This window comes from Tinamus guttatus, unplaced genomic scaffold (assembly GCF_059628265.1).
Source record: "Tinamus guttatus ecotype Peru unplaced genomic scaffold, ASM5962826v1 Tinamus_guttatus_pri_ptg000227l, whole genome shotgun sequence".
Classification (NCBI taxonomy): domain Eukaryota; kingdom Metazoa; phylum Chordata; class Aves; order Tinamiformes; family Tinamidae; genus Tinamus; species Tinamus guttatus.
In genome coordinates, this window is record NW_028288761.1 from 2,153,259 (window position 1) to 2,180,709 (window position 27,451).

General features: G+C 47.6%; 1 protein-coding gene across 1 annotated transcript in view; it reads right to left on the reverse strand.

Annotated features, from left to right (window-relative positions):
• Positions 1–7,868, reverse strand: part of P3H2 (prolyl 3-hydroxylase 2) — a 66,359-nt gene extending 58,491 nt beyond the window's left edge. Inside the window, exon 1 of the mRNA XM_088525528.1 lies at positions 7,395–7,868. Coding sequence (XP_088381654.1) covers positions 7,395–7,868 — 474 coding nt within the window. The remainder of the gene's footprint in view (positions 1–7,394) is intronic.
• Between the last annotated feature and the right edge of the window lie 19,583 nt (positions 7,869–27,451).

Genomic DNA, 27,451 nt, shown 5'->3' on the forward strand with positions numbered 1-27,451 from the left:
TCCCTGACCCTTGACGTCAGCTCTGGAGGGTCTGTTTAACTAACTGTCCAGTTGTCATGGAAAGGAGGTTCATGGTTCAGAGGTACAGGCTGACAGGGAACAGTTCTTTTCTACTCGAACTCCCACACAGGCAGACCCCCTGCCTTCATTAGTCATCACGAGCTTACGGCCAGCAAATAAGTCAATTCCTTATTGCCGATACATTGGCTAAAAACAAAAAGCATCCAAAAAAACTCGACCCTTCACTCCTGCCATCAGTTACTTTTTTAGAGAGCACGGGCCAAATTCTGATCTCAGTTTCCCCAGTGAAAACACAAAGAAACTCCATGTCCATCAGCTGGGTCACTCCAGGTTCACATAGATTTAACTGAACTCAGTCCAGTCACAGTCCGGGCTACACACATGGAAATATGTCACGTACTGAGGTCCCCACACATCAAGAGTAAACCTGATCATGGTGACTAATTCCTTCCACCTCCAAAGAAAAAAAGTTAGATAAATAACCCCCGGACCCCTTGCTCCAGATGTCAAGCATTGCCTCAAGCACAGAATACTACTAGCAAGGCTCCTACAACGCTCCGGAGGTTGGCAGCAAGCAGCTCAGTTACTGACTTTATGGTTTCTCATTACTGCCCACACCATCCACAGTGAAATCACCACTCGTAACAGGGGATGGGAAAAATCCTTGTTGAAACCTCAGGCACAGCTCATAAGTACTGGGCATAAGTTTGCTTAACAGGGCTAAATAGCATTGCTCATTCACATGCGGCTCATTATCGGCTGCTGTTAGTTATGACTGTGGCCAAGGACAACAAAAGGCCTCACCAGAGGCCAAAGCAGAGCTCGCATGGATGTATGGATGAGAATTAACAGGCAATGCAAAAAGCCATTTACTCCTGGCGCGAGGCTGCACACGCACAGGGCCATCCAGCAGCAGGGCTACGCCAAGGAGCAGCCAGAGGAAGCAGTCACGAGACAAGTGCTTTGAGGGGGCAGCAAGATAGGGGAAAAAATAGTGGAAGACTAAGGAGAAAAAAAGGGAAAAGGGGCAGTTTCCCAGCTTACAGCACAAGCAGTTTAATACAGCAAGAGTAATCTGAGCTCTAAAGCCAATGGGCTCTTCTGAGCTGTGAGGGCACATTTGGCAGTTGGGATGGCAGCCAAGCTCATGCTTTCGGATACCTTCCGATGAAAGCTATGAGAGACTCCGTGAAACTGGATGAGGTAGAGCATTGTCTTCATCATCCATGCTGTCACAAGGCAAGGACTGACAAGAAATAAGGACGAACACAGACTTACCTTCTCTCATCCAAGAACCGAGGCCTAGGACCCACCATCAGTTGCTTTGGAGCCCTGACAAAACTGCAGAGTTATGAGCTGAAAAGAGACTCTTGGCAAGACAAAAAACAGTCCTGCTCATCAAGTGTCTGATTAATAGCCTATATAAAATGACTTCAGGCTTTTAGTTTTCCTATTAGCACCATCAAGAGAAGGAAAGTGTACCTAACCTCTATCTCCTTCAAGTTCGAAGCAAACTGTACTTCATTCCATGAGCAACTCCACTGAAGTCCACAGTGCCACAGAGAAGTTGGGGCAGGTCAAGAACACCAGGGATATTCACTTCTGGCCTGAATGCAGAACAGACTCAAGGCTCAGTTTTCCATCTCGAACTGATTTTATTTTTGTCTATATTTGAGCACTAACATTTAATGTCTGGTGAGGACTAGGAATGCTCTCTTGGAGAAGCTAAATAAAAGATTTTCCGAGAGCTTACTTCTAGGATCTATTTATTTATGCAGCATCTGAGCAATACCAGTTCTCAAGATTGGAGATAAATAAACACCTCTAATAGTAATAATCCTAATCATAATCATTATCCAACAGTTCTACCACAGGTCTTTGTCTGCTTTATGAGATACAAGTCCTATGAAAACAAGGCCAACCAACTTGGCAAACCTCACAGGTCATACAGTAGCTGCAATGACAAATAACCTCAGTATTAAGTCTGCTCCTCATTATTACGTAGTGGTGGAGTTTGAGATTTTTTCCACATTATTCTGTGTTGCTACCCCTGAAACACCAGAAGTGAAAATGTCACTTTTATCCCCAAGGCTGTAGTTCACCTCAGGATGGGACCCTGTATGTTTAGAGGCTATGCACAATTGCTGGAAAAACAGAACAAAACTTTCATGGAAGACAACAGCAGTAGAGTGAAGCCATGCAAGTTACAGATCAGCTATGTTGATGTGAATCCCAATTTATTCCATGATTCCTAGGTAGATGCTCCAGACTTCTGTCAGGCTGACGAAATGCGCTGGCCCAAAGCAGCAATGCAGAAATAGGCAAAGTGCAATTACTTGAGGTGGAAAGAATTTGGCAGACATGTCCTAATAAAAGGCTGCATTAAGAGCTTCGAGACAAATGCCTGAGCATGGCTGGGGGCAAGTCTTGAAGAAGCACAGGCAGAAGACAGAATGAACACTGTGGAGCAGCTAGAGGCCTGACAGAAGGGCTCCTCCCTTGAGTTTGGATTTTCATAAATAGGAAGCTTTCAAAAGCAGAACTGAGTAGGGCGATAAGCCATATCACAAATGTTTCTGCAAGTTTGGGCTCCCACTCTGCTCTCCAAATCCCTTTGTGAAGGAGAAGGAGAAGCAGAGACTTTAGATCAAGACTTTGCACCATGTTGCATTTCAAAAGTCTTAGTGGGGAATGCTGTGTAATCCAGAGAGAGTCAGCAGTGCCTGCTGAAGGCACAACATGACCCTGTAGACTAATGTAGAAGACCCAGCAGGGCAAGATAACAGGGTAAAGTTAAGTTCTTCCCAAACAAGACGGCTAAAGATTAAGATGCATGTAAGAAATGTGTATGAACAGAAGAGAAAACAAAAACTTCATGGAACAGCCTCTCCTGCAACACAGACAATCTAAGTTTATTGTTTTAGATTAATAACACATGGATTCCTGAAAATATTGTTGTCTAAGAACAGAAGCATAATAAATATGGCTTGAATAAAGAACTTGAAACAAAGACAGAATAAGCAAGATTGAATTGGACTCTTGCACCTTTTGCTCACCAGTGATCTGCCATTACTCGGAGAGGAGTAAGGCCCTATGGTAGGGTTTTCTTATTTTAAACACAAGCACAGTCTTAGAGGCCTTTATTTAGATCCCAGGTTGATGGCTACAGACCAGAGACATATGAATCCTACTGGGCTGCAGTGGAGCACTCAGAAAAGTGGGAAGGTGAGACTGTTGGTTGTTCTTCCAGAGCACTTGCTCCCATTTTATAAACACTGATCCCCAGTATTCACAGGGGTAAATGGAAAGAGGCTACTGCAATAATGGGGCAAGTAAGCCAGGATATATTATGGACAAGAACAAGATGAGACAAGGAAAAGAACTCACAGAAAGGGCTAGTGGGGTAGAAAAGGGCTGGTTTTGCAATTGACAGTGATCAAGTTTTCCAGGTTATTGCTATTTCTGGACCGGGGTCTCACCAGCTCACAGGAGTCGGCAGCAGGACTAGAAAGCTCTGCTTCCCCACGCCGTTCATGGGCAGACCATCCACTGCAAGCTCCAGCAAGGTCACTGAGTCAGCCGCTTGCAGCAAGCACCAGGATCCATCCTGTGCGAGGAGTTTTCTTCTCCACTTGCTCTGAGCTGGAAAACCTCTAGAAAGAGGGGGGATTTAGAAACACCATGGCCTGCAGGGTAGGTTTTAGCATAAGTGAGATGACTAAGGCAGCAAAGCTAAGATGTAATTGAAGAAGAATTTCAGCATGCAAAGAGATCATCCCACACCCACCTGCCAAGCTTATGGGTATTTCATCGATACAGGCCAACCAGCCACCACACAGAAGAGCCACCCACCTCAGGCAAGTTGCCTCTGGCCATGGGACATGACGTTGGAAACCCACTGAAGGACCTTTTCCATCTCCCTGGGCCAGGGAGCTTTTCCTTCTATCCACTGCCTATGATCTCATCACCTTCCCTGCCCAGTTTTCACATCTCAAAACTCATCCCACTGGCTACTTCTGCTAGCTGCATCTAAGGTATTTCTAAACGGTCCGAGAACATCAGCTAATTTAAGATGAAATCCTGCCTGCGAAGTCTTCTACTTATGATATCGAAGCAGCAAAGAAGGCCTGGAAGCACTTTTGGACTTGTGGGGTTTGTTCGAAGCAATTTGTATAAAGTCTCTAACACAGTTAATGTCATAGGCCTGATCCATACTCCAAAGCTCATAGAAACCAGCAGCTGAATCCCACAGTGTCTCAGTCCTGCCGTGCACCACAATCTCCTCGCATATCATGCCAGAGTCAAAACACCTCAATTCAGGGTCACAGTATTTATCTTTGTACATTTTCAAAGCATGGAACAAGAAACAGAATAATCCCCTTCCGCTTATCTGGGAAGCACTGTGGCCTTCAAAGTACCTGTATTTTGAAGGTATACAGAAGAGGGTGAAGAAAGTCTTAAGGAGCCAACAGGATGGCATGATTTAATGACTGACAGGACATTCTTGCACTGGGGTACAATCAACATTTAACCTCATCACATCATCATTTCCCTCCCTCTCCAAGGGCATTCTGAGCATCTGCATGGGATAGCAACAGCAGAGCTCAGGGAAGCTACTGCTACAGTAGAGTAAGCAACAAGGAAAGCCCTAAATCTCAGACTAACACCAAATTCCCAACCATTTTACTACAGAGATTTTCATGCCACCATGGCTGTACCAAACATTGCTCTCACTTGCTCTAGAGAGAAACCCAGGGCTGAGACAGAGCCTTCAACCCCTCTAGCCTGGCTTTGGGGGTGCTCTGGATCACTCTGCCAGCCCAGAAGCAATTGCTCTCAAGGTAGAGATAAACCAAGCCAACATTTGGTCCAGGCATTTGTATGACAGCAGTAATAGCCTTTGCTTTCCAAACCCCACAGGACTGTAGCAAGAATTAGCTCATGGTTATTCACCACCATTTTTCAGAGCACTGTTTGAATGCCAAACTTTGTGTTTGTTTTTTTGTTTTTTAAATGTATTCCTTGCTTTGTCATTCCCTCCCAAAGGGATACATCTCTCCTCTCCAGAGGAACAAACAAGCAAAAGGTCAGTGGGAGTGGGAGTTAGAAAGCATGTTCCAGGCTATTCCTCCTCCCCCAAAAAAACGCAAATGCCATCAGCCTCCTGATGTTCACTTCGGCCAGGAGCCAGCACAAGTACCCAGCAGCCAGGCCTCTCCATGCAGCAAGGACAGGACTGTACAGGACACATGGCAGGATGCTTAATCTCATCCCATTTCCTTTTTGGTTTTCAGGAGCAAAGCAGAGCTCAAGGAGCCAGGGAACGACTCTGACGCTGCCCTCTGACGAGTTGTGCGGGGGCTCAGCACAAGCCCCTCTATGCAGAGGGCAGAGCAGACGCTGCTGCCGAGGTGTCCGTGCAGGGCACACGCAGATGCAGCCCAGCCCTAGGGGAAAATGCCAAACTGTTCACTCAGCCTTGGCACACGGACATGGTTCCCATCTGAGCTCATGTTCCGTTCAAGTGCAGGCAAATCCAGGGCAGGATTTCTTCCGCAAACACACTTGTTGAGCCAGGTCAGAACAGCAACCGTTATAACACAGCTCGTGCTCAGCCATCAGGGAGCAGGAATGAGACAGTCCATTAGAGGCTCCTCACAGGAGGAATCAGTAGAGCGTACTGACTTACAATCCTGGCCAAAACCCAGAAGAATTGGGCTTACATATAGGGTTAAAGGTGGTAAACATGAAAACAGAAACAGCTCTGTCCAACTAGCACCTTCCCTTTAATGCAGGGTCTGAAACCCAGGCACCCATGCTACAAGCAACAACAGCCACTAGCCCACCAGCTAGCAGGGAATCACAGTTGAAATTAATGTGACAGAGCACAGGTCCTAAGCTAGAAAACCACCCCAAAGTTTTTTCTCCTTTCCCATTTTGTCAAGGAAGTTCAAAAGCAAGCAGTATTTTCTTCAGAGAAAGACCATAGCTACACAGCAAAAGTTGTCAGGATAAGACGATAATACCCAAGATATCAGAGGCTGCAAAACACCAACTGTGACATTTCCTTCAAGGCATTTCATAACACAGGACAGAGCCCATCAGCTCATGGTAGCAGTGAGTCTACCCCAACTTCATGCATACTCTCCACTCCAAGGGAAACAGCATTTTCCAATTCAGCTTACTCCAAATGGAAACCCTTCGTGCAGCAGGGGAATCAGCAGGAGGAAGGGGTGTCATAGGGGCCTTTTTTCTGCAAAATCTCCACCAAAGACAGCTTGCTTTCAGGCTCACTCTACACTGAAACAAACAAACCCCATATACCTCTCCTCCTCCGGATGCTACTGTACACATCAGCACCCACCATCAACCCATGGGACACCCAAGTCAGGACCCCTGCTCACCATGGGCTCCTCCCCAGTCCCCGCAGGACATGGGACCCTGGGACCTCAGAGCAGAGAGCAGAGGCTCGAGGAGGAACACTGGGAGGTTGTGATGGAAGAGCAGGAAATATCTTGGCAGGAGGCAGATGCATGAGGGGATGTCACTGGGAAGGGGGCATGACTCTGGGGGGACACCCCAGGCTGCATGGCAGCCTGGCACAGGACACCGCAGGGATGTCACCAGGAGGGAGGATGACCCTAGGAGAACATCCTGGGCTGGATGGGAGCCTGGTAGGGGACACCAAGGGGATGCCACCAGGAGGGAGGATGACCTGAGGGGACATCCCGGGCTGGATGGCAGGCGACAACAAGGGGATGTCACCAGGAAGGAGGATGAACCTAGGGGAACATCCGGAGTTGCATGGCAGGTTGGCAGGGGACACTGAGGGGTTGCCAGCAGGAGGGAAGATGACCTGGGAGGACATCCCGAGCTGGATGGCAGCCTGGCAGGGGACACCGAGGGGATGCCACCAGGAGGGAGGATGAACCTAGGGGGACATCCCGAGCTGCATGGCAGAGGACACCAAGGGGATGTCACCGGGAGGGAGGATGACCCGGGGGGACATCCCGGGCTGGATGGCAGAGGACACCAAGGGGATGTCACCGGGAGGGAGGATGACCCGGGGGGACATCCCGGGCTGGATGGCGGAGGACACCAAGGGGATGTCACCGGGAGGGAGGATGACCCGGGGGGACATCCCGGGCTGGATGGCAGAGGACACCAAGGGGATGTCACCGGGAGGGAGGATGACCCGGGGGGACATCCCGGGCTGGATGGCGGAGGACACCAAGGGGATGTCACCGGGAGGGAGGATGACCCGGGGGGACATCCCGGGCTGGATGGCAGAGGACACCAAGGGGATGTCACCGGGAGGGAGGATGAGCTGGGGGCCTCGGTGCCGCCGCGCGGCGGGCAGCCCGGCGCCTCACCTGTATGTAGGCGCGCTGCAGGTAGCTGTAGGGCACCCTGCGCTCGAAGTCGGCGCGCACGTCGTCGGCGGCGCGGTGGCGGGACGCGGCGCCCAGGCGCGGCTCCTCGCAGCGCCGCACGCAGCCCGCGCGCCGCAGCACGGAGCCCGCGAAGGGCAGCGCCCCGGCGGCGCCGGCGCCCAGCGGCGCCAGCCGCACGCGCGCGCGGCAGCGGCGGCCGCAGCGGAGCCGCGCGGCGCGCACCTCGCGCCGGCTGCGCAGCGCCCGCTCCAGGCAGCGCGCCGCGCCCGCGAAGTCGCCGCCGTAGAAGGCCCGCACGCCGCTCGCGTAGAGCGCGTCGAAGGGCTCCGGCCGGCCCGGCTGCGGCTCCGGCTCCGCCGCCGCGCACCCGCCGCCCTCCGCCGCCGCCGGGCACAGCAGGAGCAGCAGGAGCAGCAGCGGCGGCGCCCCGCGGGGCCGCGAGCCGGCGGCCATGCCCGCGGCGGCGGCGGCGCTGCCCGGGGCGGCCGTGACGGGGCCGCGGCGCCGCTCCACGTGCGCCCGCCCGCGCGCCCGCGCGCGCCTCTTAAAGGGCCCCGCGCCCCGCCCGCGCGCCCGCCCCCGCCGCGGGGCTCCGCTGCCCGCGCCCGAGCGCGCCCGCCCCGCGGCTGCTCCGCGCCGGCCCCCGGGCAGCGCTGCCCCCGGCCCCGGTGTCCTGCTCCGTCCCCAGAGCTCTTTATTCCCAGGACATCTCAGCCGCGGCAAACACATCGGGCCCTCCCCCTTGTTTTCTCTCACACCTCCTCCTGCTTCCCGAATTCCCCGCAGCGGGCGTGATGGTTTGCAGGATGTTTTGTGACGCTTGGCAAGCCTGTTCCTCGGAGCCGGAGCCTCTCGGCTATCCCTAACCCATCGTGCTCCATCGGCTTCCCACTGCTGGGAATTCTGCAAATAACGTGCCCCCAGGTGTCCCCTGCCACCAGCAGAGGTGGCTGGAAGCCTTGTCGGCTCCCAGCTGTGTGTACATCCCGCTCCCTCCTGGGCTTTCTCTTCCAGTGCTACAAAACTCTGCCCTGCCAAAATATTACTTTTTTTTTTTTCTCCTCTATATGAATTTTAAGGCGTTCTTGTGACAAGCCATTTGGCAAAGCGGCCTCATGACACAGGGGAAAAAATCTCATTTGGCATTTTAAAGCAATCTCAGTGTTGAACACCTGTCAGCAAGAAGTTTTTAATATTAATATAGTTAATTTGGCTGAAACCAGCTTTTCCTGAGTGAGACGGAATGGGCAAATCTTGGATCCCATTAAATGTTTCCCTGTAAGCTGTCTTCAGCGGGAGTACTCGAAAGTCTGTGCGTACAGTATTTCACTCAGCAGGGTCTCTCACCAGGGATTGTGGTCTTGGTTATTTCAGACATTTCAGGAGTAACTCTGTAGCGGTTGGCCATCTTTTCACAGACTAAAATTACTGCAAATGGAACAGGCTTAGGGCCCAGTAGGTCCAGATTTTGTTACTGCATTAATCCAGATGTTCCTTGCAGTCGTGCTGGACTTTCCTCTCTGCTGCTCTTCTGGCTCCGATCAAATCGTTCCTGGTTTACGCTGCCACGTCCAGGATCAGATCCAGGGCTCAGCACCCTCTGCAAGGCAAACCCATCAGGTAACGGCATCTGTTTTACAACCCATTTTACATGCAGGAAGTTTTTTTCCCACATGGCTGGAGACTTACTAGAGATCTTGATGGGGAGTTTTCCCATCTGGCAAAGATTTCCTAACCGCCTCCACAGTTGCTTTTTTGCACATTAACAGAAAATATTTCAAAGCTTTTGGTGGCCCTCTATCCTCCTGCCTGCCCTGCTAGCCTGCTGGGAGGGTACTCACAAGGGCTTAGCCAAAGCCATTTGAGTGCAGGTCCCCAGCATGACAGGTCCATGTCCTAGCTACTAGGCCACGCGACATAAATGGCTTTCTTGTTCTCACATTCTCAGGTCCCAATTTTTAATTTGATTAACTCAAATTGCCATCTCAGGTCCCGAGGGAAGGAACTTGTTGGGGAATGGAAGGGACGTTATGAGAGGGCTGGTTTCATCTTCTCAAGAGTCACCTGAGAATTTTGGTGCCTACACAGGTACCACTGGACTGGTGATTGCAGTATTTTAAATGCGCAGTCAGCTTTCCCCTAAATCACAGTTATAAAACACCTGGTGCTCTGGCTGCACTTTCTGAAGGATGCATCTCAAATACCTGCTTGTAAATAGACTGCACGTAATTCCATACTGTTTCCGAGTCAGCAATATCACTGCATGTATAGTGATAACACTGAAGCCCTGCATAGGAAGGAATCCAGAAAGTGGATGAATGACTGGAGAGACAAAGAAGTGGAAAAAAAAAGTTTTATTTCTGCTGCATAAATCAAAAGGTAGAAGTCAGATGGAAATAAGTCTTCTGGTCCCCCATTTGGACGCCTTCTTGCAGAAGATCTCAATTGCAACAGTTCAGCAATGTAGCTGCAACAGCCAACAGCATCGCAGATGACATGGGGGTACCTTCCTCAAGTCCTCAATAGCAGCAGTAGTCTGGGCAAGAGATGGATTTAAAAGCCTTGCACATCTAAATCCAGCACATCTAATTTCAGCCAGCAGAGTAGTTACTCGTTTAGGATATTACAACTGTGAATCAGCCCCCAAGATGCCTGAGACATCCCTCATGCCACTGGTGAAAGGAATAATTCTAAATATGTTACAACTCAGCCCGTGTTCAGATGTTGATCCTGGCCCCTGTGCAGTTGTTTTGAAAGGTCTTTTCTTACATAAATAGATTCATCTGAAGCCTTTTTTTTCTTTTTTTTTTTTTTTGGAAAACTCTGATATGTGGGTCAAACCACTGGTGATTTGGCAACAAGATAAGAGAAGATTTTAGAATACCTTTCAAAATGTCTTTTTAACATGCACTTTAAGTAGGAGTTATTTGTGCAAACCCAGGTTTCAAGCCCTCTCTGTTTCACTCATAAGCTTTCCCTCCAATTTAATTCATAGACAAACTTTCTAATTCCCAAGTCAAACAAATGTGACCTCTTCAGCCATGTACTTTAGTGAGGGAGGTTCAAATCAGATGGAAAAGTACAACATAGCCTCACTGAAGGGCTTTGGTCCTTGCCTCATGTACATAATTAGAAGTTTATTGAATATACTGGAACTATTACTGAGCTACTTGATGAATTAGACCCTAATCCTGACCTGAATTCTGTGGGATGCCTCTATCTGTCTCCTCTTTCATTCAAGAAGAGGTCAGAGTGATTGTGGGCGTTAATGAACGAGTGGCAATGAATACCAAGTAGATGTGCTATGATAATAAACATGTGACACACTTTTGGGACTACCCTTCAATGGGAAATCCATCATCAGAGTCAACTAGTGAAAACTAGTCAAGTTTGGGAGGGGTGATTTGGATGTGACCAAGAAGGATTTTTCTCTTTAAATAGGACTGTTGTTTATGGCAAGACTGCAGCAAGGCCGGATGGCGTTGGAGAGTGCACGGTGTGTGCTGGGGAGGCCTCATCTCCTCCCAGGTTTTACCTGTTGTTTTCTCGGGGACCACTCTAGAGATGTTTTGTAGTGTATATATTTGAGTGCAAAAGTCAAAGCAACCCTCTTGACATTTAAATCATTAAACCTACTCCAAAATCCTCCATGGCCATAATTTTCTCTGCATGACCTCATGCTTATTTTTCCTATGCATTAATTTATAACCTGGGCACCTCGATGCAGTTATTATTTTTGTAATTCCCTTGGTCAGTTTTGGGCCAGCCATAAAACATCATTCAGTACTTAAACAATATCTAAAAATATGATCACATGAAACCTGTGGGGCCGCTAAGCCAGTTAAAATAGATGCTGTCTGCTCCAAAACAGCCTGCAGATAACAAGAGTTTTATCCACAGAGTTTCCCCCTGAGTTATCCAGCAGTGAGAAACTGTGTATCTCCAAGAATAAATATTTTCTTTCCCAGCAGAGCTCGCCACAGGATCCCATCCCCGCTCTATTGTGGCAAGAAAGAAGGAAATGTCACACATGGGGAAGAGGCCCAGTGGGGGGCAGCTCTATAGGAGAGAATGGATAATTTTAGAATTTAGAACCCAAAGTCCTCGCAGTGAAACTGGAAGAGGGGGTAGAGCTGCAGGGGAAGCCCAAGAAGTAGCACAAGTCCACTGAGGAATTAAAAACAGCTTTGGCAATGCTGGAAAATGTGCTGCGGAGAGGAACTCCCTGGAAGAGGCATGGATTAAGGCCAGCAGCGATAACCGGGAGCGCTGCCATCACCCAGCCCCGAGCGGTCCGAACAGGAGAGCAGCAGATACCAGCGGTGTGAGGAAGCCCTGCTCATCTGCCAAAGCTGTTGCAGCAGGGGAAGACCGGGAGGGGAGAAGCTCTCATGCTGCCAGTCTTGCCCAATTGTATTTCTTACGATCCAGTGAAAAGCGGGGAAAGGAGAGGCTATCAGAAATGCTGAGTTCATTTCTTTTGCAAGTACCAGATTTCTTGTGGCTTCCATTTCACAGTTCATCTTTCTTGTACATTAATGCAGTTCTGACTAATCTAACCAAGGGGGGTAAATCAACAAGTGGATCATTTGCAATATAAAAGAAAGCAGAGGAAATCGTGTGTGGTGAAAAAGTATAACTCTCTTTGGAGTCCTGTATCTGCTCCCTGCTCTGCTCTGACACTGGTTAAAGTGATGCTGAGCCAGGTCATGAACATACTGTGGCCCAGAAGTGGCTGAAACTTAAATAAACTGCTGAGTGCATTTAGCAGAATCATTTTTGCAGCAAGATACTAGGTTTATGTGGTAGTAGTTTTCATCCTAAAGGATCCAGAAACGCTCTGCTAATGCTATATACATAAAAATCACTTCAGTGCAGCTGATAGGCAGACAGGTTGCTGGCACACGGCTGCCCAGCCAGATGTGGGAGGGAAAGAAACCAACCCAAGACATCTCATCTTCAGAACCATATCTTAAATGGAATTACCCCAGAGAAAGGGAGGAGAACTTGCATGCTTAACATTTTGTGTAATACACAGATCTCTGGGGTCCTATTTTCTCTTCACATTGGTGTAATCGTGGAGAGGAAGCCTAAGACAGCAATGTGGCTCACAGGAGGAAAATACAAATTTCTGTGTTGTTGGGCTATGGAGGTGCAATGGATCAGGCCTGGGTTCTCCCAGAGGTTGTCGCACAGCTTCTACTGGAGGCTGTTTGGTACCAACTTGGTAACATGGAGTAGTGGGGGCACCTCCTGGCACCCAGCCTGGGAGAGCTTTCCCACTTCTTGACCAGTGTCAACCCAAATGTCCAGCCAAAAGAAACCAGGAGAGTGAAGGTCTGTTTCCGGACAGGGTAGGAGAGGGAATACACTGTCATTCCTCCTTTCGTGCACTCATCCTCTCACCCCATCCTATGTGCTGACTGCTGGGCCGAGCACTGCTCAGGGACCTCACTGGTGACATGAGGACAACTCTGTTTTTTTCAGTGATAAAAATTACTGAAAAGTCAGTTGGCAAAATTGTAGGAGAGATACCTGTTGGAGCAGGAGTGGAAGCAGGCAAAGCAATTCCAGTTTACTCAAGATCAGCACTGAAATGTCCGAGACCAGAATATGGTTTAATTACCACTGATGCAAAGTACCAGCCGTGCCAGGTGTGTGCCAGCTGGCAGCAGCCACCATAGAGACTGACGATAACATCAGCTGGGGAGCATATTCAGATGGCAAAGAGCAGCCGGCGATAATGAAGTAGAGAGGAGCAAATATCCTATTTCATTTAGGTGTCCCGTGTAATTAGAAAAAATTGCAGGGGAGAAAGACTGCTGAAGAATGGGAAGGGAAATTGCCCCTGTGTTCGCTGCTGTACAGCGCTCTGTGGAAGCTGATGTTTCTCTTTGGAGAGCAGCAGAAAGCTGCAGAGGGCACCGGTTCCCAGCACGCCAGGTGCCGCACACCACTGTGGGGAGAGGAAAGCTATGGGAGATGAGCAATCTGAGATTCCTCCGGACAGAAAAAACACAGAATGAGCTATCATTTATCATTTATCAGGAAAGATTACCATGAACCTGGCTTTACAATGAGCCAGGCTGTTTGTTTATTTCTTTGAGCAGCCTCAGTTGTTAAAAGCCAAGAGGGTTGCAGGTGCCTTGCAGCAAAGGGCAGCAGAGCCTTCCCAAAGAGCATGTAGGGCATTTCCAGGGGATTATCAACTGGTTAATGGAGATGCAGCCCTAAAATGCATCTCAGAGGATCCTTGAGTGCAGCTGGATGCTGATCTCCGTGTTCCTCCTGCCAAGAGAACTTGTGCTGTTAGGAATTACTGCAACTTTCAAAACAATGCGTTCTTTGAAATGCTGGGCTGGATGTTTTCTGAAAGGGGCTGCACAAACAGCTTTGCAGACAGTATTTTCCCGCTGGCTTGCAGCTCTGATCAAAGGCAGCGTGGCTATGGTTTCTTACGATGCCTTTTGCTATCCTGCCCTTCAGGGACTCAGTTCAGCTGGTGTCTGTAGAAGCAAAACGCAATCTTTACTCTGCTGAAGCACCAACAGCAACACTGGTAGCCAGTAGCACCAATAGCAATCACTGCACAGCAATGTGCATCAGCTAAATGTAAAAATGCTTGAACCCAGGCACCCAGTGCCCTGCCTGTCTCCTCTGATTCCCCCAGAATGGTCAGTGGAAACCCTTTTTTTTTTTTTTGGTCAAGAGGAAGCAGGATGTGGGAACAAGAACGGTTTTTACCCCATTTTGATCTCCAATCTCCTCTTGCCACTGTAGTCACGTAGTGAAGAGGGAACTTGGTATGTGGGAGATTATGAGCTTAGTTAATGTTATGGAGTGCATTGAGTAAGAGGGGGTTTATTTTCTGAACTCGACATCATTTCAAACATTGCTTTGTATTTCTTCACTGGCGACACGGGGTACCGTTTTACTGCCTTGTAAATTGCTTGTTTTTTATTGAAAACACGTGGCAAGACTGCAGCTTCCCATTATCTTTCAGATGGGTGGGCAAAACTTAAGCTGCTCAAGATTGCTTTTGTGTTTACAAAACCTCATTAAACTAACAAATACCTAGAAATCAAAACAACTTAAGAACAGGACAGTCCAATATGCTGGCAGATAACAAAAATGGATGTGTTTTTTTTTAATTGTTGAACATAGTTAGAATTAAAAAATTAAAATAAAGCACGTCTGATATTAGTGCTGCAGCACTAGTCTGCAGCATTTCTGACTTTTCCTTTCCCCTTCCATCTCTATTGATAAGCATGCTGCAGGCTGTTAGAGCTGATCAAATCCCAAGGAACTGCTGATACTTTTGCTTCCAGACCAGTTTGAAGATGTTAATCCAGCCAAAAGAGGTGGCAAAGAAGAGCCTGGAAGGGTTTCCTGTGTTTGTTTAGCCCTTGGAGAGGCATGTGTGCCTGTGTTGGGCTCTGCAGAGCTGGCATTGCAGGTACCTTTCCTGCATGAGCAGAACAGAAACTAAGCCAGAAGCAAAACCCCTTCTGAAGCAGTCGTCTCCTTCATGAAAGAAGGCTTCTTCATGACCTCATCTCAAGCAAACCTCGGCACGTTCATCACCCGGAATCTGTGAGTCAGCCCTGGGACATTCTTCTCCCTCTGCTCCAGCCACCTGACCAGAACAGCTCATGCTGCATGGTCTAGAGCTTTACTGAGGAATAGAGTTTCAGAGAGGTTTTTCTGACTCTCCATGAAAGCAGTTTGCTGAACAGGGCTTTGCACAGAAACAGTGCAGACTGAAAGGCAGTGCTCACACCATTTCCTTCCATCTGCCTGTCCTCAAAGAGTAGGGCAGATGGGCAGCACAGCACCTAGAGAGCAGCACAAGGAGAGGAGACTGCCCTGTGCAGCTGCGGTGGGAGGATACGGGGTGATGGAAGGATTGCTACTGACATCAGTGTTGGAGAAGGCAAGGGCATTTCCCTTGGTCTTCCATCATCAAATTTCCAACAGTTTAAAGCCTGGGTTTTGCAGAGGCCCAGGGGTCTCCCAGTGCCATAGTGGGGAACACATACTTACCTAAGTGCCTACTTTGGCTCTAAAACAAGCTGAGCAGGATCCACTAGACTGAACAGGAGAGATGTGTTAGGGGTCAGAAGACATTTATCTGCTGAACAAACAGGTAGAGAACCATATTGCCCTCATTGCAGTGGGGGAGATATTTTACTCACGCATACAGTTCATTTGTTCATGCTAGAGTTTCCCAAATTAATGTGTATCCATTTCCCCTGTAATAGAGTTGCCTTTGTTTTACACACAGACTTTGTGCTTCCACAAGGGAAGTGTTGCCTGTTAAGGGAGCTCAAGGGAGGTATTTAGTTTTCCAGAGTTTATGGGTAGGAGCATGTTTATTTTAAGAGAAACCCTTCGATATTTGAACCCATCCCCATGGGCTTCTCTGGAAAATGGCTTCTCAGTCAGATGTCTTCCCAAAATTTAGAGTTCAGGATAAAGAAGGCTAACTTCAGCTCTCGGATGGAAGGGTGGTGTGGAGTTTGGGCAGCAGGAAGAAATGGGAGTAGAAGGGTAGGAATTCTCATAAATCATCTGTGAGCATTTGGATGCTTCATTTTATACTTATGCCAACATGCGCATGGCTTTTGGGCCAAACATCACTAGTTTTATTGGAGTTTCCCCAACGAGGCTTGGCCAGGAGAAAATGGGACCTTTAATGGGATCTTTAACTAAAAGCCTGCTTTTTTACAACAAAACAACACAGTAAGTCCGTCTTCCCTTTGCTGCCCCCCTGCCTTGAACACACAACAAACATTTCTGCGTGAATAGAGGAAGGTTTTGTGCTCAAGAAAGGTATCACCTGAGGTTGCCATGAGTCCCGCTTACAAGCTCTGTCAACACTGAGTTCCTTCTGCCCTGAACACAGTGCGGAGAGCAGGACAGAAATGGGCAGAGGTAACCTCAAACACAAAGAAAATCAGCAACTAGTCCCAGGAGAGCCTGACAGTAGTTTGGCCACCGCAATTTCTTCTGCACTTAGCAGAGCAAAACTAGAGCTGAGACAATTCAGTGACACTCTGCAGTCTGGCACTGAGGTAATAAAACCTTGCACTTAGGAACTAAGATGCTGCTGTGTCTCCTCATATCAAGGAGTAACTGCCTGGACAGGAGCCCATGAATACAGCTGGCCCTCCTTTACACCACACCTCCGCCTATGTTTATTAGCTGTCTATTCCTCTCTATCCAAACAGATAAGGGAGAAAAGATTATGAGGTCCTCTTCTAAACATTTTTTGAGCCTGATTTTTATCATATATCAGAGTTGCCTATATATGTTTCAAAGAGTTTTTTTTTTTTTTTTTTTTTTTTTTTTTCTGGTTTCCAGCACAGTCTGCTAGGTCAGTGAAGTGCAAAGCTAAGATTGGATCCTCAGGGCTGCCACTTAACCCTGAAGAACTGAGAGTTGTTAATGTACAACTGGAGCCTGCACACTAACAAATGATCTCACAACAAGTGCTTGTGAGAAAATTCAGAGAGAAACCTCAAGCCAGACATAATATTTCACTGACTGTTGGATTAAATATAGGAATTCTGCTAACACAGGACAAGACCCTGACAGCTGACCTGTTATATATCAGGTATGGAACTGGTCCAAACTTTAGATGTATAGATTAATCATGCAACCTCGCCTTGAGATGGGAAAGCAACATAACCTATTAATACATAGGAATTTTTATAATGTGCATTGTAGGAGTGCTCAGGACTCCAGGCATAGACCCCGTTCTAGCTGTGCAAAGTGCTGTGTAAATGTAGAATTTAAAAATCCAGCTCCCTGATTTCAGCAGAGATGAAGCTACAAAAGAAACTGTTGCTATGCCAAAAAAAAAAAAAAGAAAAAAAAAAGGAAAAAAAAAAAGGGATCAGCAGAGTTCATCTGGGCTATTTGTTGTACTATCTGCGCCCATTTCCTTGGGTCTGTGGCCTAGTCTAGTTTCTCAGGATAACTGCCAGCTCTTGCGGCAGGTATTTTGGCTGACTATCTTGTTAGGGCCTGGTCTATACACTAGGGTACTGTTTAAATGTACATAGCAGGGACAGTGGATGGTTGAAAGCAAAGTCGGGTCTCCTATTTTTAGGAAGAGATCTAGTGTAGCCATCATATGCCAAGTTTTAAACAATTGGGTTTCCTTTGGGTTTTATCGGGCTCTACCACAAGAGGGAACAAAGATTTTCTGAGCTCCCTAAGGACAAATAAAGGCATTGGGCTCATCCCGGCAAGAGCCACAGGCTGCTGCTCTCAGCACCACACCTGCTGCTACAGACAGGCTGCCAACAGTGGTGAGAAGACAAATCATGGTTACGCTGGCAAAAGCTGGAGGAAATGTTTGCTACATCCATCTGAGCCTGCAGACGGAGAGCACAGATGCAGGCCAAATTCTCACCCAAGCCTCCCGGAGCCTTGGTCCCAAAATTCTGCTAACGCTTGTGCGGCACTTTGAACATTGCAGGTGCAACCTATGTGCTAAATGCTGTTTCTAATTGGAAGTCAACAGGTGTGATATTGCCTGAATTTGTGCCCCCCCAAATTAGGTTTTTGCATGACATTCATACTAACCTGTAAATCAGCTCAGACTTATTGGGAGCTTCACATTAATTTACTCAAAACTTGGTCTACATTTGGAAAAGGATCAGAGTGAATGTAATGTTTGCAAAATTAAGTCAGGGGTTCATAATGAAAAACAAGCAGGGGAAACCTCCTCCATCCCATTACGTTGCCTCCCTGGTGCTAAGTGATGGACAGATCCCAGCTTCCCTCTCACCTCAGTGCCTCTGCACTACTCATTTTTGAGAAAAGAATGGAGCATCCCCTTTGCAATGATGTGAATGGCCCAAGAGGGTCATGCAGACCACGGAAGAGATGCTTACACTGTATGAAATAATATGTTGTTCTCTATTCTCTTTATCTGTCATGTAGCTTTGGGATTTATTCAATGCAAGCATTTAAATATTTCTCTGAGAACAGAACTTCACTGCAAGCTTTTCACTGACAAATTTTGTGCTGTTTCTAAATGTTGCTCTACAACTCAATTTCTTTGCACAGTGAGAACAAGATATTACCTCTCTTTTAGGTGTAACAAGTTAATTTTTACAAAAAGGAAGGTGTCGTGTTGCGACTAATTTTGGTAGGACTTCTGAAACAGCAATACTTTGATTTTTCAGGGTTTGGCACATTTAGCATATCCAGGACAGAATTTCCATTAACATCAGCAGCACCAGTGAGCATTTAGCACTCACGGGCATCACCACCCTCCTGTGCAAGAGCTACCGGAAGAATTTCAGACATCTGCAGCTCAGATGAGCTGGCAGAAAGGAGAATACCTCGAACTCAAGGTGGGCACATCCTGCCAAACCTCCTGGCTTGGGCAGCACTTCATTTTCTCAACAAACCAGAGGCAAGAATGCTCAAAATTACATATGTTTCCCAAATCCTGGCCACAGAGAATAGGACAAGTATAGCTGAAATGTTCCAAAAATACGGAAATGCCTGAGGCAGAGAGCCCACATGGAAACCTTTAGCTCAAAGGGTTTGACAGAGGCAGACAGAAACGCCAGCCGACGGGAAGTGCTGCCCAGCTGCATGTCCAGGTGGGCTCCCAGCCCGTGCTGGCTGCGTGTGGTGCCCATAGGAGCAATGCAGCAGCCGTGGCCAGGCCTGACCCGCTGTGGGACGGAGCCCTACGTCATGCCTGAGCACTGGCAGGCACCCAAACCAGATGTTCCCTCATTGCTGTCCCTCGCTGAGATCAAGCCTTGAAGAGCGTGGCTGAGTCTCGTTAAACCAGCATGAGTAGACGTTGCAGTGGAGGCCCCGTACAGCCACTGTATTCTTCTCCTCTGACTCTGAGTATAAACCTGTGTTGAATATTTTTTCAGTATAAACAACTGTTTACTGCTCTAGGGAGGGACTCAGCATTACTGTTCTGCAAGCCTTGTTGTCACAGCATCCAGTTCCTGCTTCAGTGAGTAATGGAGGAGCAACCGCTAGAAAGGGAAAAAAACTGCAGTATGAAACAGGCTGGTGTCTAATGCATGGTGTTGAATCCAGCATTCAGCCAAATCCTGGTCCAGTGCTGCTGGAAAGGGATTTGAGCCTCAGTCCATTATATTGTGGGAAAGGAAGCTAAGCAAGATGCCAAGAGGTATAGGAAAGCACTGCCCCGACTTAATTTGGGGGTAAAAAAAAAAAAAAAGGAGGGGGGCAAATGCAGTGAGACAAGGGTTTGTGGCAGTGAAATGTGAAGAGGAGCTCGAGTCCTGGAGAGGGGTCACTTACTTAGGCAGTTCCCTAGACAGTTCCCTCTGGATAGCAGAGAGGGATCCCTCTTAGGGGTGAATCCCATGTCTTAGTACCCCATTACCCTGGTCCCTGTGCAGAGTTGGGTGCAGTGCTCCTAGCTTGGGCTGCACCACGGTGGCCCAGTGCCCAGCTGTAGCACAATGTAAGATGCCAAGCTTTGGGCTGGACCTAGGCGTGGAATTATAGGAGCTGAAGAACTGGACCTGCTGTTTTCCCTCATCAACATAAAACAACCTCTGACCATCTTTGTTCACATGAAATAACAAGAGGCTGAGTGCTGGGCAAAATCCAGACTGGATCATCATTATGCCTAGTTAAATGATTATGAGGTTTTTTTAATTAAAGTCATAATTCTTTTTATTCCTGCTTCAGGGTTTTGTGTAACATTGCCAGGAACTGTCAAAACACTGGCATGTTCCAATGGTGAGATGCTAAGTAAAGTGCCTTGAGATCCCTATAGACATGCTATAATAGTCATCGTTGCTTTACCTTGCATAGCTGGGTTAACTGCCACTGGAGTATTTGCATAGCAGATGTTGGCTATTCTGATTATAAGCAGGTGCATCTGCCAGGATGGATAATCTTCTCCAATGAAATGCTGAAGGATGATGCCTCCAGAACAAGAATAATAAGCTATTAGGAGTCCTGCTTGGACTGTCCATAAAGTGGCTGGTCTAGAAGTACCAAAAAAGAAAGACAGAAAAAAAATCATGGGTAGGTATATGCATAAATCTCAAATCTATTGATGGCACTTGAGACCAGAGAGACAAATGATATTCAGCACAGTTAACAGCACAGATTACTTTTGCCGATATGCCTCTTCATTACCCAGGATCAAGGCTGGACTGGGCAGACCCAATCATGCAATACACTCTATTAGTGACATTTCAAATTGGACTACCACAAGTAGCTATGTTCATCACTTGATTTCCCAGGCAGAGAGCTGCTGCATGGAACAAGATTGAAGCCATCAGGTCCATTTTGTGGAGAAATCACTTAACTCGGCTCCTTTTTAATGCTTTTGCACTGATGGTTCCCACAGAGCTGCTGGATTGAATTTGAGGATGAACACCTCAAGACATTGAGCACAGAGGGCTGAAGATAACACACCTCATCCCCATCAGCGTTGATTACAAGGAACCTTCTAACATCCACACATGATGGAAAAGAGGGTTTGTAGCACCACTTTTGAAAAGAAGACCATTTGATGCACGGTACATTTGGGGTTGTGGAAAAATTTATGAAGTGTTCTGTACTAGACAGTTTTTTCCAGAAGTTTGAGTCAACTTTCTTCCAAGAGTCTGCATTCAGTTATAGTTCAGAATATGTGATCTCATTGTGTTTGTATTTATACCTCTCACAAAACTTCTTTTTACAACATCAGTATCTATATGTTACTGTGAGGCACCAGGTGAAGTCACTATAAGGTCACCCAGAATACTCTCTATTAAGTGGAGCAAATCAGTTTGGCTACAGCATATCTACAGCTGAAGTTACTTTCTGTAGCTGTGACTTGAAAAAAACACAACAAGGGATATTGAAGTGATAAAATAACACAATAAAAAAGGAAGGCATAGTACAGGGAAAACACCCAGTCTGACTTGATAATGGAAGGAAGGTTTTCCATTACTTTTTTCCATTAGAAAAGCACAAAACTCTCTAAGAAGCTCAAGGGGCCATTTCCTTCATGACTTCTATAAAGAGTCCCTGATGGCTCACAAAAAAGCAGCATATACATACTGAGATATTTCTATATCCAATACAAGATCCCTAGTTTCTTAGGGGAGCATCCCAACCCATCACGAAGGTGAGCCACATGTCACTTTTCGTTGCAACAGAGGTAAGCTAATCATCTTCACACTGTGAAAGCAGTTTGGTTCTTACAAGATGAGCTCCTATTTCTTCTTCCCTCTCCCCAACCCATTTCAAAAGGAAAATTTCCTTTGACAGAAAAGCTGCCACTGCGGCCACAAAAATGTCTCTCTTCTGGAGGAGAACAGAACCACGACTTTTCAGAGTAAGGAAATGGAAATAGCCCTCCACAATCTAGTGGCATGTGAGACACACTGTGGGTTTGAGCTGCTAAATGTTCCAGAGCCAAGGTTTGTCCCATTTGCAGGATAAGCTCTTTACTCAGAATAGAAATCCTACTTTATCTGACATGGGCTGTGTGTTCCTGTAACAACTTGTTGCTCTGGCAAAATGGGTTAAGAAACACCTTGGATGCATCTAAACTGATCAGTGCTCTAGGGGAACTCCTCATCACTGTGTGAACACATAGAACGTTAAAGGAAAAAAAAAAAGTGCTTTTTTTCCCCTCTTTTCTCCCCCTATTCAAGACATTTTCTGGATTAAAGACACCTAAGTGATAAGACAACCATTTCCAGAGTTCAGCACTGCTGTTTATTTTCTCCAGGGGAAAATATAAGCCCTTCTTTAGTTATTAGTTAGAGAAATTTGTTTTGCCAGATAACACAAAGCCATTTCAGCATCCACTGGAATCAACGGTAGCTTTCCCACTGACTTCACTGGGCATTAATATTCCCAGACTAAAAACCCCAAATTACCTGCCTGTGTTCTACTAATTTCTGAAGCCTTCCAGCTGCTAATATAACCATCATGTTGCCACAACAAAATGTGTTTAGGACACCAGCTGATTGGACAGCTAACATAAATAAACTGTGATTTGGCTTCAGAAAAGCTAAAAAATAATGCCAAAGCTTTGTTTGCTGCATGCATGTGGAAAAACCCTGGGCTCAGGGCAGATTTCAGGGTGCTAACTCAACATTAGGATTTCTGCTGTCTGGGCAGGCAGTTTGAATAATTCCTGGTTTGAACAGTCCATAGCTTGGCTATGACTGGTGCAGGCAGAGGGAAGGAGAATATAATACACTGTAAAGTGCAGCAGCAAAATGCATTCATAATTTATGATCATTTTACACTTTTATAGTTTAGTCCCTCAGGCAGTTGCTGCTACATAGCCAGAGGAGCAATACACACTGGAAGGGGGAAGGAGATCTTTACTGGCTCTGCTGCCAGAGAAATGTGCCATATGGACTATCGCCCACTGTAGGAAGAGAAGAGAATTAGTCCCAAAACTTCTGACTCTTTTTCCCTGCTCTCCTGTAAGGCTCTGCTCCAGCTTGTAGCCCCCCGACCAGAATGGAGGTTTTCCATCAGCATCTGCAGCAGTGCCTCAATGTTGAATGTATAACCTGATGGAGGAAGATGACCACCCTTGCTGCCTGGAAAGCTGCTTGCTTTAAAAGGGAAATGTAAAGAGGAAAATGAAGCTGGTGGCAGGGTAAGGAATAAGTGTTACAGAGCTAGATGTTGCACAGGGCAAACAGAACCTGGGGAACAGAGAAGCTGCTCTATCAGCAGCGCAGGGGCTGAGCTATACTGGTTTGGTGTCTGCAGTTATAATTGGCAGCCTCTTGAAAAGGCCGTGACGGGGACAAAGCAGCCCATCCATACCAAGGAGGCAGACAACATGTTTTGAGAGCAAAGTCACGCCATTTATCGACAAGCGTTGGCTTACCGGGATTAGCGTGGTGAGGACATTCCTCCTGACTCACTCGCTGGCCTTTCGTTCCCTGGAAGCCCATGGCAAGCAGCCACCGTGGCACTGAAGTGGTCAGGTCAGACCAAAGTAGCATCCGCACTAAGTCCTCTCACCTTCCTTAGCACTTTCTATTTGCTAAAGCCTGAGAAACACATGCTGGGAAAACCCATGGCACAAAGACTGGCTCTGAGCAGGGTTATTTGGGTACATGCTCAGGGTGTTTGGGGATATGGCCTCAGGGGCTGCTGACACCCACGTGCAGCCGTTTGCACCTTTGCAGCCTTAGCTGCTAGCCCTGTGCTTGCTTGGGCTCTCTTGAAGCGAGCTGTCCTCTCCTCATGTGCTGTAAGGATGCGGTGCCAAGATAATACCACCATCTACCGGCCTTTTCCTGCTCCACAGCCACGGCAGCAAGACCTGGAAATCCTCTCTCTAGCACAGGCTTGTTAGCACATCCGCTTCCTTCCTATGGAGAGCACGAAACCTGCAGGCAAAGCCAGGCCAATAATGCCCAAAAAGGCAGTGGTCCAGGGCCTTGAAATCTGTTGTGTCACTCACTGCATCAGGCAAAGGAGCCGACTAAAGAACCATGCTTAACTATTAAAAAAAAAAAAAAAAAGTCAAGATACGGCAATTTATTTTACATGGACTAGTCACAGCAGCCCTGACAAGGTCTTACACACAAAAGGCTGCAAAAACTCTTCTGGGAGTTTTAATGAGGCTTTTATGCTTTAAGTTCTCAAGTGAAGAGACCATTGATTGCCTGCTTGGGAGGCAGAAATATTAACAATGCATTTCAGATGTCTACAGCACTTTGCAGGGATTAACTAGTTAAGCCCCACAGCAGCTCTGAGCAATTTTTCCTTAAGTATGGTTTATAAAATGCCCCATTTTATAAATCAAATGTGGTGGCATTTCTCCAAGCCTCAACTTCAGGGCCGGCAATTCCTGGTTTCTGGACTTGTAGTTATCCTACCTACCCAAGCCACCTTTTTCTGCAGATGCATGTGCAGGGGATGTGTGTGCAGGCACAAGGCACGGGGTGCAAATTGCTTGCCTGGCTGACAGTCAAGAGTGACTGTGCTCGTGTTTTCTTAAGGTTAATGGGATCACACATACCATGAGCAGCACAGCCTGACTGCTTTGCTTTGAGCAGAGCTGAAAGCCTGACAGACCAACCACCTATGCCTCGTTTTGTCAGCTTTGTTTTCTCTACCAAGGCAAATTGCTGAGCTGAAAGCCTTGCAGGCCAGTACTCCTGTTTATCTTGTAATCTTGTAGAGCACCAGCCGCCCCATGTAATCTCACTTGACAGTGCATCAGCCCTGGGCTGAGGGTCCTTTTTCTTCCTGGGCAGTTTTTCTAGTGACAGCTCCAATCTCTTGACATTCCCACCTGCAGAGAGTTCAGAGCAGGTGCCTTTTGCAATGCACAGCAAAGAGGATGGAAATTCCTTGCACAGTCCCCATGCTGGGGACATAGTGGTGGCTAATACCAAACTTTTTGCTGGTGCCAGCGTGGCTGCTTCGTGTGTGGCCTGGCAGAGCCACCCCTCCTCTGGTGTGGTAGGTGCCTCCATGTGTCCTGGCCAGGTTTACCCACTTGTTGCAGCCTTCTGCAGCTCCTTCTCTGGAGCAAGGAGGAGAAGAAGGCCCAAGTGGTTCCTCCCATCCTCAGAACCTCTCCTTCATGTGCACTGCTCTGACTGCATCCCCTCCAGCAGGGCCTGGGGTTAGCACACTAACCCTCTGCTATGGTTTAGGGCTACCACAGCCACCAAGGAATGAGCCAGGGCTGCTCCTGTCTCTGCAGCCCGTGCTGAGGAGGTCCATGACATGATGAAATGTCTCAGCAGGCTCAGGTTAAAACATTCTTGGACTTTGCACTCAGGCCAAATAGGAATATATGCTCCTACCTGCCCCAGACACTTTTGCATGCTTTTCAAGATGGTTCTCGGACCTTGCTTTGTGCTCCTACTTCTCCAGATAAATTCAGTACCTAGCAGAACAAACGCTGCAAAGTTCAAGCATAGCTATTCCAGCAATTGCTTCTACAATACTTTGGGAGGCTGTGTCCAAGCAGGGATCCAAGTTAGAGAAGCTGCCACCACACCCTTCCTCTCCTCATAGCTAGACGATTAATTTCTCCTAAGTGCCCCAGCGAAATCCTGTCTCGAGGAAGGATTTAAAGGATAAGAAGGATCTGACATACCAATTCAAAGAGTCTGGAGGATGAAGTGTGGGAACAGGTTGCGCTCCTGGGCCATAGTGGGGCAGCCGGCTGGAGCAGTGCCCACATGTTGCAATGATGGGCAAGAACACGTAGGAAGGGGCAAGACCTCCACAGACTGTGCCAGCAAGTTCACTCTGTCTACTGCACTGACCAATGCAATCAGGTCAGAAATTCATGCTCTGGTGAGAAGATGCCTTCTCTTCTTGCAGCTCTTCAGGCACGAGTGATGCTCAGGGCTGAGCCCAGGCTAATGCCTGCAGATGGAGCTGTGAGAGCAGCTCTTCTGCAAAGCAGTGCAAGGGTCTGCGGAAAGTGCCATGCATGCCTAGAAATAGCCAGGATAGGTGTGGGGGAGACAGGCACTGGTGCAGGGAGGAGAATGACCTTATCTGGGCTGCAAACTACAGGAAGATAAGGGCTCACCAGGAAAGGATTCATTGCTTTTGGAGAAGACAGTGACATTTTGGAGCAAAGTTCCTAACTAGCATAAGGAAAAAAAATCCTATAGTTAAAAAAAAAAAAAAAAAAAAACTACCAACAGCAGAAATACCCTAACCAAAACAAATTATTTAAGCGTTAGAGCATTTACTTAGTAAACCAGCTGAAATTCTTGTTCTGTGCAGTTTATGTGCAGTGATTCAGAAAGGTTGATTCGATATCTGTAGATGTACATCCTATACCCTGATGTAGAAGATCCTGTTGGCCTTTTCTCACATCTCTGTCTTTTCCTGTAAAAGACTCCTTGAAACTCAGATATTTTCTTAAGAGAAGATAGATAAATGCCACCCCTGTGCACAGAACAGCATCTGAGGCTGGGAAAACACACAAGTCCAGCATGCAGTTCTCTGGGAGCTCAGCTGGCTGCACTCTTTGCTCTGCTTTGGAAGTGGAAGCTTTTGAGGTGGTAACTTGTCTCCACAGAGCCCCAGAGCAGCAGGTTCCTGCCTTTTGGAACAGAGAGGGTGGTGGTGTGGGAGCAAGGAGGGGTGCTGAGCTTTAGCCCAGAGGGAGTTAACATCAGGTCAGGGACCCTGCAGAGCTGATAAAACGCTCCAAAGCCCTCTGCAGCCATTGAGTCCAAAAAACAGCCCTTCCCTATATTCAACATAAGGCTGGCCAGGAAGGGATGAAGGGGTCAGCTGGAGAGAGATAAACACACCATGATTCCAAGCCTATCCACAGCACTGCTTATTTCCTTACCTCTTCTCACAGCTGTGCTCATGGGGCTCTGAAGTGACCCCACTCTACAAGAGCTGGTGCAGGATCCAAGGAGCAGGGAGGCCAGACGAGGAGAGCCTTTCCTGGCAAGAGAAAGAGGATCCATGAGGCCTCCACAACTCAGGTGTCCCACCCAATCCTGACTCCAAACACCTATAAATACTCTCATTTCTGTACCATGGCATTCCCAGGCGTTCTCCCCTCTCGCTGAAGCTGGGCCTGGCTGTATAAAGCATGTTAGCACTGGCCAACATTCGAAGGTAAATTGGCAGCTAGTTAACTTATTTATGAGAGGGTTTTGCCTGGGAAAGGAGCTGACTTTAACCAGTGCATAACAGAGCCAGGCTCAAGCTGGATCCCTGCAAACAGATGCCTTGCTGACATGAAGCCGCTTGGTGCATCCCCAGCCAGGAACAGCGAGGGTCAGCCTGGCATGGGGCACTCAGGATCCTCATTACACTGTAATTAACACAGCCTCGCTCACTCTCTCCATAGGTGCTGGCTGAGCTACCAGTGAAGGGTGCATTTCTGCTAGCTGCGGGAGGACCAGGCATCCAAGCTGGGTCCTGCACACTCCATGGCCAGGACACCTGCTCGGCAGAAATTCAGGGAAGAGCTAACTTGAAAGAGGAGATTAGCTGAGTCTCCATAGCTGTCCTCAGAGCCTCTCTCTTCTCTATTTTCC